Source organism: Asterias amurensis, chromosome 8, assembly GCF_032118995.1.
Source record: "Asterias amurensis chromosome 8, ASM3211899v1".
Taxonomy (NCBI): Eukaryota; Metazoa; Echinodermata; class Asteroidea; order Forcipulatida; family Asteriidae; genus Asterias; species Asterias amurensis.
In genome coordinates, this window is record NC_092655.1 from 10,800,271 (window position 1) to 10,819,520 (window position 19,250).

Below are 19,250 nucleotides of genomic sequence, written 5' to 3' on the forward strand. Positions count from 1 at the left end.
TTGAATAATTCATCAAATACAACTAAAACAGGAAAATGCTGAATTAAATAGAGCATTAAACAGATTGATACTGTTCAAAACTTCTTTATCTAAAAAAATTATCTACCTTATGAAATACCGAGTGAGGCGTCCAGATACAGCAACAGGTCGATTCCAGCAACTCCGTTAGATGGTTCAGTCAACGTCCCACCCACACATCAAGCAGCCAACCTGAATAGCACATCAAAAGAAATCTTTAAAAAAGAAGTTTCTGAATTAAAAGGAGTTTTACACAGATTGGATTTGTTAAAAACAAGCCAGTCACATTAATTGAACATTTTTACGATTTTTGGATTTCATAATATGAGAGTTTCAGACTTGGTGTAATTGTTTGCATTCCGTTTTAATTACCATGGAGGAAAAAAATGACACCTTTTAATCCGGCTTTTTGGCCTGCTGAACAATTGAGATTCTGTACGGCGAAGCTAAATTACTTCAAGTCTGATATGAATGATACAAAATAATACAAACATAACCCATACAAAAATATCAATTACGACTTGTGTCCTTGCTCTATGGTCATTTGCCCTATTAATGGATTTCCCTAATGAACAGCCCTCATCTGCACGCCCCACCCCCCTCCATGGAGGGGGACCAATAAGACACATTTTTTCCTAGGAAATTCTGTCGTAGCGACGAGTTAGTCTGCGTCGTCTGGTTCCTGGACTCACTTGCCGCGTCGATTATCATACTTCTGTTGAGCGTCAGAGAGGGCCAGACTATAATAAGAAATTTGTATCATGATGGGAAGGCTAATTCCAATCGCAGATTGATTTCGATCGCCGTCAAATTCAAAAATCAAAGTCATTTTCGTCTCACCGTCTGGCTGGATTTGCTTTCACATGATAAATATGGGAGTTAGGTAAGTACAGATCGGGTGCTAATTTGGCTAGACGGTGGTACTTGACCAGACTGAAGTGAGCACCAAATTTGAGCCCAACACCAAATTTGGTGATGAGCACCAAATTTGTTGCCAGCACCAAATTTCAAAAAAACTGTCAACGACCGTCAATGACCGTCGAAGACAGTGCGATGGGATTGTACACGCGTAAGGTATGGGCAGATACAAAGCCAGGAGTTCCAACTAAATTGGACGGTATAATTAATTTTTATTTCATAAATCTGTTCCACATACCCTTGGCTATATCAGATTAGCGCCCCAATTTGTTAAGTTTGCTAATTAGCTCAGCCCAATTAATTTAATAAGGGAAGAATTTACGAATTTTGGTACTGTATGCACTGTATGCGTAAGGTATGGGCAAATACAAAGCCAGGAGGTCCATCTTAATTGGACAATATTATTATTTTTTATTTCATAAGTCTGTTCCACGTTCCCCTGGCTATATCAAAGTAGCGCCCAAGTGTTTTAAGTGTGCTAATTAGCCCAGCCCAATTAATTTAATCAAGGAAGAATTTACGAATTTTGATACTGTATGCGCTGTATGCGTAATGTAGGGGCAAATAAAAAGGCAAGAGTTCCATCTTAATTGGAAAATATTATTAGTTTTCATTTCATAAATCTGTTCCTTATACCTTTGGCCATGTCAGATTAGCGCCCCATTGTGTAACGTTTTCTAATGAGCTCAGCCCAATTAATCCAATTAGGGAAGAAATTTCGAATTTCGTACTGTAGTTATACGCTATTATGCCTAATACATGCGTGGGGTATAGGCAAAAACTAAACAAACGGATTCCGTCTAAGTTGGAAAATATTAATATTATTTATCTCATAAATTTGTTCCACATACCCATGGCTAAATCAATTTAGCACCTCGACGTGTTACCTTACCTAATTAGCTCAGCCCAATTAATTTAATCAAGAGAATCATTCACGAATTTCTTACTATACATTGTATGTACACACGCGTAAGGTATGGGCAAATACAAAGCCAAGAGTTCCATCTTAATTGGAAAATATTATTAATTTTTATTTCATAAATCTATTCTTTATACCTCTAGCTATGTCATATTAGCGCCCCAACTTGTTAAATCTGCTAATTAGCTCAGCCCAATTAATTAAATAAGGGAAGAATTTACGAGTTTTTGTACTTTATACGCTGTATATATACTTAGAAAACGAGCGCGCAAGTAATGGGCAATTACAAAGCCAAGAGTTTCATCTTAATTGGAAAATATTATTAATTTTTATTTCATAAATCCATTCCTCATACCCCTGGCTATATCAGATTAGCGCCCCAACTTGTTAAGTCTGCTAATTAGCTCAGCCCAACTAATTTAATAAGGGAAGAATTTACGAGTTTTTCTACTTTATACGTTGTACATGCTATACAAAGAACAAGCGTAAGATATGGGCCAACAAAAAGCCAAGAGTTCCATCTTAGTTGGACAATATTTTTAATTTTTATTTCACAAATCTGTTCCTCATACCCCTGGCTATATCAGATTAGCGCCCCAACTTGTTAAGACCGCTAAAATTAGCTCAGCCCAATTAATTTAATCGAGGAAGAATTTACGAGTTTTTCTACTTTATTCGCTGTACATTATGCTATACAAAGAACAAGCGTAATGTATGGGCAACTACAAAGCCAAGAGTTCCATCTTAATTGGAAAATATTATTAATTTTTATTTCATAAATCTGTTCCTCATACCCCTGGCTATATCAGATTAGCGCCCCAAATTGTTAAGTCTGCTAATTAGCTCAGCCCAATTAATTTAATCGAGGAAGAATTTACGAGTTTTTCTACTTTATTCGCTGTACATTATGTATGCTATACACAAAGAACAAGCGTAAGATATGGGCAAACAAAAAGCCAAGAGTTCCATCTTAGTTAGACAATATTATTAATTTTTATTTCATAAATCTGTTCCTCATACCCCTGGCTATATAAGCCCAGCGCCCCAAATTGTTAAGTCTGCTAATTAGCTCAGCCCAATTAATTTAATAAGGGAAGAATTTACGAGTTTTCTACTTTATACGCTGTACATTATGCTATACAAAGAACAAGCGTAAGGTATGGGCAATTACAAAGCCAAGAGTTCCATCTTAATTGGAAAATATTATTAACTTTTATTTCATAAATCAAATCCTCATACCCCTGGCTATATCAGATTAGCGCCCCAACTTGTTAAGTCTGCTAATTAGCTCAGCCCAATTAATTTAATCAAGGAAGAATTTACGAGTTTTTCTACTTTTTACGCTGTACATTATGCTATACACAAAGAACAAGCGTAAGGTATGGGCAATTACAAAGCCAAGAGTTCCATTGGAAAATATTATTAATTTTTATTTCATAAATCCATTCCTCATACCACTGGCTATATCAGACTAGCGCCCCAACTTGATAAGTCTGCTAATTAGCTCAGCCCAATTAATTTAATAAGGGAAGAATTTACGAGTTTGTGTACTTTATGCGCTGTACATTATGCTATACACAAAGAACAAGCGTAAGGTATGGGCAATTACAAAGCCAAGAGTTCCATCTTAATTGGAAAATATTATTAATTTTTATTTCATAAATCTATTCCTCATTCCCCTGGCTATATCAGACTAGCGCCCCAACTTGTTAAGTCTGCTAATTAGCTCAGCCCAATTAATTTAATCAAGGAAGAATTTACGAGTTTTTCTACTTTATTCGCTGTACATTATGTATGCTATACACAAAGAACAAGCGTAAGGTATGGGCAATTACAAAGCCAAGAGTTCCATCTTAATTGGAAAATATTATTTAATTTTTATTTCATAAATCTATTCCTCATTCCCCTGGCTATATCAGACTAGCGCCCCAACTTGTTAAGTTTGCTAATTAGCTCAGCCCAATTAATTTAATCAAGGAAGAATTTACGTGTTTTGTACTTTTAACGCTGTATATATGCTATACAAAGAACAAGCGTAAGGTATGTGCAAATACAAAGCCAAGAGTTCCATCTAAATCGTAAAATATTATTATTTTTTATTTCATAAATCTATTCATCATACCCCTGGCTATATCAGATTAGCGCCCCAACTTGTTAAGTTTGCTAATTAGTTCAGCCCAATTAATTTAATCAAGGCAGAATTTACGAGTTTTTGTACTTTATACGCTGTACATTATGCTATACAAAGAACAAGCGTAAGGTATGGGCAATTACAAAGCCAAGAGTTCCACCTTAGTTGGAAAATATTATTAATTTTTATTTCATAAATCTGTTTCTCATACCCCTGGCTATATAAGCCCAGCGCTGGGCTTATATAGCCAGGGGTATGAGGAACAGATTTATGAAATAAAAATTAATAATATTTTCCAATTAAGATGGAACTCTTGGCTTTGTAATTGCCTATACATTACGCTTGTTCTTTGTGTATAGCATAATGTACAGCGTATAAAGTAGAAAAACTCGTAAATTCTTCCTCGATTAAATTAATTAGGCTGAGCTAATTAGCAGACTTAACAAGTTGGGGCGCTAGTCTGATATAGCCAGGGGTATGAGGAATAGATTTATGAAATAAAAATTAATAATATTTTCTAATTAAGATGGAACTCTTGGCTTTGTAATTGCCCATACCTTACGCTTGTTCTTTGTGCATAATGTACAGCGCATAAAGTAGAAAAACTCGTAAATTCTTCCCTTATTAAATTAATTGGGCTGAGCTAATTAGCAGACTTAACAAGTTGGGGCGCTAATCTGAGTTAGCCAGGGGTATAAGGAATAGATTTATGAAATAAAAATTAATAATATTTTCCAATAAAGATGGAACTCTTGTCTTTGTAATTGACATTACTTACGTGCTTGTTATCTAAGTATAAACAGCGTAACAGTATAAAAACTCGTAAATTCTTCCCTTATTAAATTAATTGGGATGAGCTAATAAGCAGACTTAACAAGTTGGGCGCTAGTCTGATATAGCCAGGGGTCTGAGAAATAGATTTATGAAATAAAAATTAATTATACCGTCCAATTTAGTTGGAACTCCTGGCTTTGTATCTGCCCATACCTTACGCGTGTACAATCCCATCGCACTGTCTTCGACGGTCATTGACGGTCGTTGACAGTTTTTTTGAAATTTGGTGCTGGCAACAAATTTGGTGCTCATCACCAAATTTGGTGTTGGGCTCAAATTTGGTGCTCACTTCAGTCTGGTCAAGTACCACCGGCTACTAGCCAAATTAGCACCCGATCTGTACTTACCTAATATTTTCCAATTAAGATGGAACTCTTGGCTTTGTATTTGCCCATACCTTACGCGTGTGTTTAGTATATCATACAACGTATAGTAAGAAATTCGTGAACGATTCTCTTGATTAAATTAATTGGGCTGAGCTAATTAGGTAAGGTAACACGTCGAGGTGCTAAATGGATTTAGCCATGGGTATGTGGAACAAATTTATGAGATAAAAAATATTAATATTTTCCAACTTAGACGGAATCCGTTTGTTTAGTTGTTGCCTATACCCCACGCATGTATTAGGCATAATAGCGTATAACTACAGTACGAAATTCGCAATTTCTTCTCTAATTGGATTAATTGGGCTGAGCTCATTAGAAAACGTTACACAATGGGGCGCTAATCTGACATAGCCAAAGGTATAAGGAACAGATTTATGAAATAAAACTAATAATATTTTCCAAGTAAGATGGAACTCTTGCCTTTTTATTTGCCCATACCTTACAGGCTTACGCATACAGCGCATACAGTACAGAAATTCGTATATTCTTCATTGACTAAATTAATTGGGCTAAGCTAATTAGCAGACTTCAAACACTGGGGCGCTAATCTGATATAGCCAGGGGTATGAGGAACAGATTTATGAAATAAAAAATAATAATATTGCCCAATTAAGATGGAACTCTTGGCTTTGAATCTACCCATACCTTACGCGTGTACAATCCTTCCGCACTGTCTTCGACGGGTTATGACGGTCGTTGACAGTTACATCGAAATTTGGTGCTAGCACCAAATTTTTTTGCCATCACCAAGTTTGGTGTTGGGCCCAAATTTGGTGCTCACTTCAGCCTGGTCATGAACCGGGCATTATATCAATCGCAAATGCAATATGGCAGCACCTGATCGTCTGAATTTTCCAGGTTCCTTGAATGTTAGAAGCCAAAAGGACTGGCACACATTATGTAGTGAGGTAAGGAAAAACTAATGAAGGTTAATTGACATTATTACTTAAATTCCCTCAAAAACAAATGAGCTAAACTAAAGTAATTTGATTCAAAATCAACTGAACAAAAACCAAAACGTCTCATCACAACCTCACATCCCATTCGCACATCCCATTCGCACATCACAATCACATTTGAAACACAGTCACTGATGACAGTGTCAAAACAAAAACACCAGGGCCCAATTTCATCATCATGACTCAGCTTACTGCCGAATTCTGTGCTTACGATCGTCATTCTCCGCTTACGTGTAAGCACTGAATTTCTGCGCTAGCTGTGTAAGCCAAGAATGGATAGTAATGCATGGTAACCAGACTGTATACTGTAACGTGAAGTACGTGAAGTTTACTTGGTGCTGTGCATGCAATTCATGTGGAGCTTGGCAAAATGTAGCGCGCATGATCGGGCGCATGCGCACATTTGCCTTACGCAAATTTAACGCCTAAAAGCTTGAAGTTTGTGTGGCCCATCTTGAAGATTGCGCGGCCAAATGTCGTGGCTCTGCTTCTGCCAAATTCAGCCCTGACGACCAACATTCTCAGCTTACTGTGCAAGCACCGAATTTCTAGTATCGCAGACTGTCGGTCACTTTATGCCAAAATCACCTTGTATCTATTCTAAGTCACATCGTACCCAAGTTACTTAACTTAGTTAGACAGTACTATTGTTATATAACCAACCCTCTTGTAAAGTGTCCTGTGCGTTGTTACTCTCCCACCAGATAGCCAAGTACGGTTCATTTTTGTAGGTATTTTAATTATGTCTGAAGTTAGTTATAGTACCACATTTTTAAAGTAAAATTCCCTGACAAACCTGCATTCACTTAGATTTACATCGTGTGATGACAATTGTGAATGGGAACCCCTTTTCTGTTACCAATACTTTTATTTATTTTGCGGACCGACTACAAATTACCAATGCAAAGAAGTTGGTGTTTTGAAGAACAATATAAATGTATTTTTTTTCATAATTGCAAAATGGAAAGTTCTACCAGGATTAGTAAACAAAATGCACAATATACCAGCCCTCCCCCCTCCAACCCCAAATAATGTGCTATCTGTTGTCAATTCAGTCTCTCCGCATCCTTCTTAATTGTTGTTCTCATTCCATCTTATACCAACCAGTACAATCTCTGCAAGCGCAAGCTCCAGGCCAAGAAAGATGCGTTATTGATCCTTGCAGAAGAGCTGGACAATGTCCGACAAGAGAAAGATGCTTTCCGTCTTATGGCTGAACAGCTGAGAGAGAAATATCAAACACTCAAGAAACAATGTTCTGACAGAGAAAGGGTAGGTTAATTGAGTGACATGGTTTGAAGGAGTACATGTGTTTTCCCCTTGTGAAGTTCGTTTGATTATTGTATAAATCTTATGTTAAATTGATTGTAATCCTATGATCCAAAGGGTTAAAAGCAGCCACACTCTCCATGCACTGTCGAATCTTATGTTGTCACAACCTTTCGAATTTACACAATGTACAAGGGTACTACACCAATAACATTTAAACAAAAACAATTACCCTCACTCAATTGTAAATCACACGAGACCATTCCAAATACATGTAGAACAGACACGTTTTGTTTGGTTCTGTTGGTCGGAAGACTGTTGTATTGGCTCAAATTTGACACTGGACCACAGGGTCTAGACCAAAGGTTCGAGTGTTTTGCCTGTTAACTCATGAATGAACAAGTTCAGTTCTCTTATGGTTTCTAGTTGAATAATAAAAGCACACTGAGTAATATCTTCAACAAAGACAAGTGATAGTACAGTGTTACCTTTGAGTCTGATTAACACCTTTCAATTCTATTGAATATTGAAATATGTATACCCATTAAAGATAAATGGGATAACTATTATCTTACATAGCGTATGTCTTAGTGATTGTTCAAATAAAACAGTAAGCATGTTAAAATGTTCTGGTCTTGTTGAAACAATTCTGGGCCAGTATGGATTTTGAGCAACCAGGCCTGTGGTCTTGGTGATTTTCCCCCAAATTCGAGCCCTGTATCATAGGGATGTTGGTTACTTAAAGTCACCTGGAAGTGGTATTTTTTCAAAATAAAGCTTTTGTCACTAATATATGTGTTTTGATGAGTGGAATGTGAATAAACAGTTAACTAAGGTTTTTAAAAATCAGTTCTTATGTTATTTACAAATTTAAGAGTAGACCCCGACCCGAGAGGGCGCTGTTCGTAACGTCAATCGAGGCAGACTTTGCCTGTAATGCGTAGAGTAAACACAATTGCAAAGTACATGTACGGACCAAGTCGTGAGTTTGTACGTTTCAAAAAAATATTTGTTTTGTTTTTTTCGGCAATGCCGACCAGGTGTATTGCCGCAGAAAAACACTTTTTGAAACGTCCAACTCACGACTTGGACGTACATGTACTTTGCACGTGTGTTTACTATACGCATTGCAGGCAAAGTCTGCCTCGATTGACGTCACAAAAGGGGTAGGCGCAGTCAGCCCCCCCAAACAACTTTATATATTTTTTAAACATATAAATCGTGACAAACAATTACTAAAAAAATTGTTTTATTGTTCGTAAGCATATACTCTTATGTTTGAAAGAAAAAAATCTATTTCCAGGTGACTTTAATACAACTTACATAGAGATAAGAACTCAGCAAATCAGTTCTTTGTGTGAGGCAAGAATTGATGAATTTAAAATATCTTCTGTTTGGTTTTGCAGGCTTTGGGACTATCATCCAATGAAAGTGACCCAGTATCAGAGAGAAGGAATCATGTAAGTGTCTTCATCTTTTCTCTTAAATAATGATGGTCTATAAGATGTTTGAGTCACTCCAGACAAAGATGGCTTCCATATGAATTTTTCTGATAAGAGAATTATAAATCTCAGATCAAAAACATAATGCTTGCTATCACTGAGTACACTGCGGCTACTACAGTGAACATTGGGAAATGAGTGACCTCAGCTAGTTAATGATGTAGTAATTGTAGATTTAGACATTTGTGGAATCATTTATCAATCAAATATGAGACACATACATGTTTCTACATCCAAAATATATTTTAAACATGTGTGTCAGTATTAAATCTTTGAAGAGGCAAGACCTTCTTAATAGTATATGGTTTTATGAAATTACCGCAACAAATTAAAATACATGCAGTCCATCTTAACCCTGCCCGCTCCCCCTCCTTGCAAACACTCCACTGTTTGTTTAAATTGTGACACACCAGGTTATCATGATGAACAAGTGTACATGTTCTATTATTGTCTGAACCTTGTAGGCATGAACTGGGTCCATCTATTATCAATGGATACTGAACACTCATGTCTAAGCCCTGATTATGCCCTGATCATGTCATACATGGCATACATGGCAATGTAAATGCAACAAAGAAGAAGAAAAATTTCTACAAGTGATTACCATACATTGTTTATTTATTGTTGATAGCCCAGCGGGTTAGGTAATGGAAAATTAATTCAAAAATCAACATGACAGACAATAATAAACTGGGTTGAAGGTGTTGTAAAATGAAATGTCTTGTGGCTACCTGTTCAATATTAAATGTCCCTGTTGTATGCAGTGAGGTTGGTTGCCTCCAAGTTGCCTGTAAAACTGTTCCGTGTTTATTAAAGCCCTTACACTACGACTGTAGATTGAATATGTTTTTATGTTATAACAGAGTCTAGCCCAAGTACTACGGGAAGCTAGAGAACAGAATAAGAAAGCTGAAGCCAAAATTGCTGACTTGGAACAGAAACTGCTGGAAGCCCAAGGTGATATCAAGGTAAGAGATACTTATTAGCAAACCAGCCTGTAATCATGCCTCTCCATCCATCATGACTCCATAATCAATTCAGTTGGTTAGTCCCTGTGTACTCAGATGCTGTTTGTAAAGACAATCAGAGATAACAACACTATGAGACTGTGATTCTCTTGCACTTTTACTACAATTACACCAAGCCTAAAACACCCCTTTGCTTTAGCCTGTCAGCATTGGGCCATAAACCTTCCAACGTATCGTAGCAGTACAAGTAAAATCATCTATTTTTCCCAAATATGTAAAAAGAATCACTTAGATTCACAGACAAATCTTTTCCTAAAATTTCAAATCAAAATGTCAAATATGTATATTATTTGGAGGTTTTTAAGATGGAATGTCTGGTACAACCACTATGGTCTAGTTAAGGGTTTTTTTAAACTAAAGCCTGAGTTGACGAGACCTATAAATGAGCAATTTATCAATATTCTTATGTATTCTTTGTTAGGTAAACAAGTCTTGATTAATGACTTTTTGTAATTGAAACACACATTTTTTTAATTTGTTTGAGATTTTGTTATGTTAAATTCTACTATTTGTATTATTTGTCAGCTACTAAGAGAGAATATTGCCAGACAGCGGATCGGAGATGATGGAATTGGAACCAGACATTTTCCAGCTCATGAAAGAGAAGGACTTGTCAATCAGCTTGAAGCAGCAAGAGAACAGGTTTAACCACTTTACTATTATCATTGTATTCAATTATTGCTGTTCATTAATTAAGACTGCATTAATGGCTTTGTCATAGAGGTGTTAGATGACTTGCACAATGTAAGTGCAATGTTGTACTCCTTCTGGAGGTCTCCAAATAGGTATAGCTGGGGTAATGATTTGCTTAGAAAACAAGAGACATTAATTACGAGTGTGTTTGATTAGCTTCCCCGGGTCAACCTTAGTGTGCTTATCTGGGTGATGCGCTCTGGACATGATGAGCTCATAGAAAACCAATTTTCCCTGACTTTCACACCAGCGCACCTTGGGACAGTCAACTGGAATTACTTTCATTGTATGCATACTACTGGTTAATTCACAACAAAAGATCCTAAAATAATTATTCTCAAAAGTTAAATACAAGCCCATGTTGATACAAAAGTACTCGTCCTTGAATACAAAAATACTTACACAGGCGCTGTTTTTATAATGGTGAAATGTGTATCAAACTTCCTGAAAGTGTCTCACTGAGTTACAACCAAAATGGTGGCCATTGAGAAAGTTTTTCATTGTGGCGTCATGCACCTCGGTCAGCCCCAAGTAGCCCACTCCATGAGCAGGTTACGTGGATCTGACCAGGGTGAACCACATCATTTACGTCGAAGCTATTCAAATGCCTCGAGGGGAAGACCTTGGTCGACCTGATTCGGAAACTAATTGAACGTACCATAAGATAACTATTAACACAAAGCTTGATGTTTTTTATTGTGTTATCCAGCTTCAAGCTTTAGAGAGAGACCTTGTTGCTAAGATAGATGAGCAGACAGAGCTGGTTACCGAGCGAGGTTACTTTAGAGACAAAGCTGAAAGACTCAATCAAGAACTGAATTATGTCTTAGCGGGTGATGAGAAGAGAATCGTGGATGTTGATGCTCTTATTATGGAAAATAAGTAAGTATCATTAAGAACCTTGAGGGAAATCTCTTCAATGTTGAAGGTGTTGGTGAAAGAACAAGGAAGAGTAGTTACATCAACTAGTAATTGCGCAGTTTTATTTCGCATTGTTGCAATATTTCAAAAAGCTTTGACTTGAGGTTAGCGCACACTTCATACATTTACTTGTATGTTTATACTAAACTAAGCAGGGAACCCGTCGCAAATACTGTACCTTACAATTTACAGTAGTAATGTTCATAAAGTAAGATTTTTCTGTGCATAGCAAATGTTTGTGTTAAAGAGATTATTTATGCATGTGTGCTTTCATCTTTGATAGTTAATGGAATGAACACACGCCATAGTTGGAGATCACAAGCAACTAAAATCAAAACTTTACAGATTTAGAGTATCAGCATTGAGGTTATCAACATGACAGTTTTAGGGTTCTGTATCAATGAGCTACTCACCAGCAGTACCCCATGTCATTGACAGACTGCCTCGGTCGAGGCGTTGGTTCAAAGGAGACAAATCTATCATTGAAGGGTTTGGGGGTGGGGGGTTGAAATGTGTGGAATGACTAAAACATCTACTCTAGAATAAAGAAAGTTGTCAGTTGATTGCTTTCAAGTTGCTTAAGGATTGTTTTCTCCATGACTAACCATTAAGTATTGACCCCCTAACCTTGCACCAATGACAGCTACTGTCTGCCACGCTTCTTATTTTGAGGGTCAAACTGAACATACAAATTATGATATGCATGTAAATGCCACAATGCCTAACTGCACACTACACTTTGCGAAACACAGGGACATTGACTTTCAAAATAGCACAACTAAGATTATTGTGATGATGCGCCAGGTCAATATGAAGACACAAATCTGTATCACACATCAATGTAAAACCACAAGTAAATTGAGATGCTGATTTGTCCCTGATACAACAATTATTTATTTAAATAGTTATTGTTTTGTGTATTAAATAATGTTGGTTTCATCTTTTCAGGTATGTGAAGGAGAGATTGAAACAGGCTCTGGAAGAAAAAAGTATTGCCCACGCTACAGTCTCTAAATACAAGGTAATATTATTCATCAACTTGTTAGATGAACACGGGGGGGCATTTATTAAGATCATGGCTCTGCTTTATAGAACTGTTTAGCACACAATCGTGCTCAGCAAATATGCTAAGCAAATGTAATCAGCAAATAGGCTTAGCAAATATGCTAAGCAAATGTACTCAGCAAATAGGCTCAGCAAATATGCTAAGCAAATGTGCTCAGCGAATAGGCTCAGCAAATATGCTAAGCAAATGTGCTCAGCAAATATCCCCAGCAAATGTCCTCAGCAAGCTCAGCAAAAGTGCTCAGCAATTGTGCTGAGCAATTGTGCTGAGCAAATGTTCTAAGCACAAAAAAAATGCCATCACCAAAATCAGGTAACTGGTCTTAATGTGATGTGATAGTATGACTGGTTATTTGTATGAATTAACACTGATGCTCATGGTGATACTCAGTGTGTTGCTTTATCTGGGTTTGCATTAGTGATACTCATGATTCTGCACTCTAGATTTCACTTTCTGTGGTTTTGTTCTCAGACTGCCCTTGAGAGACGAAGAGGTAAAAACACCATTAAGCTGGGATCAGCAACAAGTGGAGGGCTCCTGGTATCACCAAAACAAGGTAAACAAACTATACTCTAAATGCTGTCTAGGTGTTGAACATTATATGCCATTGGTCTTCTGTCAAAGATCTTTATCTTTATTTCATAATGTAGCTCCACACACTTTGCAGGAGAAAATATATTGAGCGCTTTAAGGCGCACATTGGTTGTGGTCAAATGCTTAATAAGAACAACGTATTATTTTTTTTATTATTATTATTATTATGTGGTGTGACTTCAAGCCATTAATCCTGTTTGTTGTGTAACGCACTTAAAAAAAAAAAAAAACACTTGTCGTAAAAACAATGAAAGAGAAGAGGTTTGCCTCAATGTTTCTGGCTGGTCCGGAACCAGTATGTACTACCCCACTTTGTATACCTTTCAATTTGTTGTACATGTATTATGGTTAAATCATCTCATTAAATCCTTCTAAACATGCTCCAGCAACTTTAATTATTCGTGGCCTTGAGTGTCATTTATTACAAACATGACGCACTATACATGTAATTGTACTTTTATAATGGCATTTCATTGTATGATTATGATGATGGTGATGAGAATTGTCTTTGATTTGTTGATTAGTTGAGCAGCTTCTTGCTGAGGGTAAATCAGGAGGTATAGCAGCAACACCTTCATCCGTTGCTGATCTACAGTCACTAGCATCAGCTCTACTCGATACCATACATGATAAGAATATGGCTCTTAACCACCATAGAAATACAAATAAGTAAGTAGCTTAACACGGACTACACACAATGTAGTGTTGGGAACTAGTTCAAAACATGGGTTTGAATCACTTTCACAGCTCCGTGTGCTTGCAATACTCAACAATTACTTCTTCTTCTCTCTTGAGTGAAAGAGTTGTTGTTTATATGAGCCCCAGTTGTTTATATGAGCCCCAGTTGTTTATATGAGCCCCAGTTGTTTATATGAGCCCTAGCCCTATATAGGACTCTTTCTCTGTACACAGGAACAGAGTCCTAAGTATTGAGGCCCGTTTCTGGGGCGGAAAAATTTCACAGCTTCATAACTTAAATCTTACCTGCAACAAGCCACTAATTTCAACAGATTCACATTCCATGACGGTATACATTTTTCTGCGGTGGGTTTTGGTCCTCATATTTTCCTCACAAATCCGTCATTCTCGTGAAATAATGCAGCTTCCAACGTTAAAAAATGCCCGTTTCGATCGTTTTCTCACAGTGTTGTCTGTTGTCGTGCGTACGCGTAAACATTCGCGTGCAAGACGCATGATGCAAGCGTAGACGCATGAATTCTTGGTCACCGTATCTTGACTGCACACAGCGTTAACAACACAATTCAAAATGTGCGCGTCGCGCGTCTTGCGTACACACGGCAGACTGTGAGAGTACGGACAAAAATGGGAATTCCTTAACGTTGGGAGCTGCATTATTTCATGAAAATGACGGATTTGTGAAGAATATATGACGATCAAAACCCACCGCAGAAAAACATATGCTGCCATGGAATGTGAATCTGTTGAAATTGGTGCTTTCTTGCAGGTAAGATTTGAGTTATGAAGCTGTGAAAATTTTCCGCCCCAGAAATTTACCCTGATGTCCAGGACGTCACTGTAGTACAAAACGAAAGTGTAAGGCCGCCAGGGCTATATGAGCCCCAGTTGTTTATATGAGCCCCAGTTTTGTTGCTTGTTCTGAATACTTCTAAAGGTGTTCAGATGGTTACAGAAATGCATCTATTTTGAGGGTAGTAACAATGCAGGGAATAACCCATGACACCCACAGCAATTGTCATGGTGACCTGTGCTTTTGCTATGGTGCCCTTTGCAAAGTTCCAATACAAAATTATGTTTTCCTCATAGAAGTGCCCCTTAACATAGGGACATTGTTGTGCCCCTTCAATAGTTTGAGGCATGATTAAATGTACTGCACTTTCATACCTACAATTAAAGCATGTAGTACACGACTCTGATTATTTTTTATTACTAAACCATAACGTCAGCAAATAGCAGTATTTTGTGGTTTTAGGTTGCTTTTCATGGATGTTTGATTTATTTTTGAGAATCTGAAAGTAACATAATTATGTTACCATGCTGTAATGTTGTTTTCATCTTTAGAATACTTGGTCAGCGAGTGGCCGAACTGGAAAAGAAATTGAAGACCCTTGAGATATCAGGACTGTGGAACCTTCCGCCTGGTAAGCTGACCTACTTTACTGCTCTTATCCATGACTTGGTGGTATTTGTCATTGGTCATAGTTTATTTAAGATTCATGCACTGAATCTACTTTGTAAAACACAAGATTACATTATAGCATAAATTTGTGGAAGTGTCGTGGCCGAGCGGTTAAGAGCACAGAAATACTGGTGTTTCTGATCGCAGAGTGTGGGTTCGAATCCCCAGCCATGACACTTGTGTCCTTAAGCAAGACACATAACTAGCACTTCGTCCTTTGGATGGGACGTAAAGCTGTTGGTCCCATGTGTTGTGTAACGCATGTAAAGAACCCAGTACACTTATCGAAAAGAGAAGGGGTTCGCCCTGGTGTTCCTGGCTGTGGCTGCTTCATGCGCCGTAGCACCTTGTAAACCCTTATGAGTACTACATAATTGGGTCTCAGATATCATCACTGCAATAACCTATCTTTCTGAAAGTTTGTATATACTCAGCACCTTGAGAACCTATAATACTTTGATATTATTATTATATTATTATGATTATTAAATTTGTGTCAATTTGGACAATTTTGCATAAAATGATTATTTTGGCCATTTTGGCTGCTGTCAAATTGTGGGTTTTTTGTGTAGTGATTTAGCTCATTTCCAGTATGGACTGTACATGTAAGTCCATAAGTTAAACTTGTCCCATTATTTTTTACCTGGCATTTTTGTAGGTAGAAATGCTGCTTTTGTTGCCAATGAAGTTCAGAACATGAAAGCTGGTCAGTCATCCCTGGTACCCCGCCAAGCATCAGATGCAAGTGATGATACAAATCTTGTTGGAATTGAAAGTGTGACCAGTTTAACCTCATCATTAAATTCCAGTACTACAAGTTCACCAAGTCACCAGCTGGGATCTTCACATAGTGATAATAGCAGCTTGCTGACTCCAAGACAAGATGAACTTACAGAAGATGAGGAAGAGGTCAGTCTCCATCGATCTCCATTAAATTCTTCTACGAGTACTTCAGCAAAACCAATATGTTCGTTTCTATATTGTGATTTTGTTTTCTCGTTTTTCTTAGGGAGCGTCTCAAAAGTCGGAACGGTAGGAACGTTCTTTTTGGATCGCAAGAGTATCCCCGCCGCTTTACTTGGAGCGGTCCTTTGGACCGCCAGAGCGATCTTTTGGATCGTTCCAAATGCGTGACCGCGTCCAATCTCATGTTAGAACGTTTCTAATGTCATAAAGTTGCGATCCTGCGGGCATATGCCCGCAGGAACGTTCTTTTGCGCTAGGAACGTGCCCGACTTTTGAGACGCTCCCTTACTGTCCCATGAACTATCTCCCTTGCTAACATTCTCTGGACTTTTAAGGCCATTCGGATGGGCAACACTCTAGTCTTTGGTTTAAACAAAAAAAGCAAATCAGCCATTTTAATAAATAAAGAAAATAAATGTTACCCCCTATGTATCATGTGTATGGATGTTGGCTTTTGGGGTTATGTGTTTTACAAATCTAAAGATGAAACAAATACTGATGTTTTATAAAAGCTTTATAGAACTTTGATGTGAACTTTGTTTATTTGTGATAGACACTACAGTAACTGAAACATACTAATGCAATTGACTTGATGAATTCTCATTTCAGTTAAACGAGTTGAGTCAGCTGATGCATGCAACTCGTGGTATGGAGTCTGAGGCATTGAGTATTCAATTAAGCAACAATGAAGCAATAACATCGACAGATACAACAGCCAAAGAGTCGGGAGACTCAGTAGGAATAGTGGCTCAACCAACAAGGATTCCCACCTCTCCATCACCAGACACTTATATTGATGATACAGTCAATGAATCACTCGCACTTCTCAACAATTTCTCTGAATCAGAAGACATTCCTCCAGTTAGTCACATTAACCTGGATGTTAGTAGCTACTTAGGTGAAGATGAGGAGCCAGTTTGTGAATTTAAGACTTTGCCTGAATACCTTGATACTCCAGAAGGCGATACTACAGATACATACAGTGAGTTAAGGAGTCCATCTTATTCAGCCATTTCAACTGTTCCCAAGACTGAAATGCAGGATGAGTTGAACTCTGTGGAAGATTTATTGGAGACTGTTTCTGAGAAGCTGTCGAGTCGATACCGAGACTCCTCCGTTGGCTCTACAGCAGGTCAAGAAGGAGCTCAAGAAGGCTCACCAAGACCTTGTTCTCCATTACTGTGTAGAGAACAACAAGCACCGAGTAAAGATAAAACAACAGCATTGATAAATGTAGACACTACAGCTCACTGTGTGTAAACAATAATGCAATCACAACCTTGCCCAGTGTCTGTATTGTGCAATATATTCCCACAGTGTATTCATTGCACATCATTCCTGCCCACCATTTTAGGTATCAAATACAAAAAGATATGACATGTATCAATGAATCCATCCTCCTACCCTAGACCTTAGTCCAACCTCCAACAGAACTAATAATCCTGTTGGTAGACCACTCCCACTTGACTCAAAGTGGCTCAAACAATTCATAACCATTTTCACAAAATGACAAATCCACCATACTCACCAAGTTTCATCACATAAAATTTATAGTCTTTGCCAATTTACACATTAAATTATGTATGAGTGACATGTGGTTCCAAAAAATGACCAATCTCAGTCAAGTTTCTGTATACAGTACTTTGCAAGCAGGTCAAATATGTTTAGGACTTTTAACTAATAACAAAACTTGCAAGAATGAAAGATACTGACAGTACTGAATGACTTAAGATGTTGGGATTTTTTATAGTAAAATGCTAAAGATAAAAAGATAAGGGGCGTCCAAAGAAGCAGTTTGAAAAATAGTTCAAATTATGAAAAAGTATGGCACTGTGGCCGTGTGTTGATTTCACTTCTGTGTGGAAACCAGAAATCATTTTAAAATTCCATACATAACACTTTGAACTAGTTTTTCTTGTAGGTACTTTTGTTTAGGATTTGTGAAATAAACTTGGTTTTTGGGTGGGAGGGGGCTTTTGCATAAAAGTTTTGCAGAGACTCCACTTATTATTGAAAATATAATTTTTGACATACAGATGTAATGTATGTATATTTGACTGATTACAAGTGTTGATCAAGAAGATTTGATATTTAAAAGTTTCAATTTATTTTTAACATATAATCTGGTTGAAGGTTTATAAATTGTTTTTCTGAGTTGAAAAGTTGCAATATATTATATCGGTGTAAGGGTAAAACCAAATGATATTCTTTATCCCCGATCAAATGTAACATCTATTAGTATATTATCTGTTTTAAGTTATTGAAGATTTAATGCTGCCCATATTTTAATTTATTATTTATTTATATGAATGCTATTTATTTAATATTTTATTGATATTCCCTATAAAATGACAATATATTAGATGCAATGTTATGTAATTAGGTACAATACATTATTTAAAAGGCCAGTGATTTGCCATCAGGTTTTTGGTTTGGGGTTGTTTTATTTTCTCTCTTTTTTGTTTGGGGGGGGGTATCCATTTTATTTATTTTTTTAATTTTTTTTTTTTTTTTTGGGGGGGTATCCTCCTCTCTCATGTTTGTTCTATCACGTGGCCTGGTGGTCAGCAGTTGTAACTCAAAGCATTTAATTATGAATTTATGTTAATATTTTGACAAATACAAAATTGGATCAAGGGAATAAAGAGATCCCTATTGTATGTTGCAATTGGTGACTGAGAGTAATAAGCTCGATGTGTGCTCCCTGGAAGTTCAGATAGTTCCAATATGTTTCTGGCAACCAATTACCAGGGTAATTCACATTCACACTACACTCAATCATTCAACTTGTGTTCATTATCTATTGTATTTTGCTTATTATTATTTGCCTTGTGCTATATTGGAATATGGTTTTTATTGATGGTTATAATTGTGTGTATATGTTGCCT

The 19,250-nt window shown here is 37.1% G+C and overlaps 1 protein-coding gene across 2 annotated transcripts; it reads left to right on the top strand.

The window, feature by feature from the left end:
• Positions 1–786: 786 nt before the first annotated feature.
• On the top strand, positions 787–18,817 carry LOC139940525 (coiled-coil domain-containing protein 149-like). Of its 2 annotated transcripts, none has more exons than XM_071936819.1 (12): positions 787–901; positions 7,273–7,437; positions 8,841–8,894; positions 9,800–9,904; positions 10,490–10,606; positions 11,367–11,539; positions 12,527–12,599; positions 13,116–13,200; positions 13,763–13,907; positions 15,279–15,358; positions 16,055–16,305; positions 16,972–18,817. In XM_071936819.1, the coding sequence occupies exons 2-12, from the start codon at positions 7,375–7,377 to the stop codon at positions 17,620–17,622; spliced, it is 1,797 nt and encodes a 598-aa protein (XP_071792920.1). In that variant the 5' UTR covers positions 787–901; positions 7,273–7,374; the 3' UTR covers positions 17,623–18,817. The 2 variants fall into 2 exon arrangements, with proteins under 2 accessions (XP_071792920.1, XP_071792919.1); XM_071936818.1 differs by lacking the exon at positions 787–901 and adding an exon at positions 6,018–6,114.
• Positions 18,818–19,250: the final 433 nt, after the last annotated feature.

What these genes read in the sequence shown, in the direction of transcription:
- LOC139940525 (XM_071936818.1), top strand. Translation starts at nt 6,034, where the DNA reads ATGGCAGCACCTGATCGTCTGAATTTTCCAGGTTCCTTGAATGTTAGA. An exon ending in TATCAGAGAGAAGGAATCAT is followed by an intron (nt 8,895 to 9,799) that starts GTAAGTGTCTTC and finishes ATGTTATAACAG; the next exon opens with AGTCTAGCCCAAGTACTACG. An exon ending in GCTCTTATTATGGAAAATAA is followed by an intron (nt 11,540 to 12,526) that starts GTAAGTATCATT and finishes TCATCTTTTCAG; the next exon opens with GTATGTGAAGGAGAGATTGA.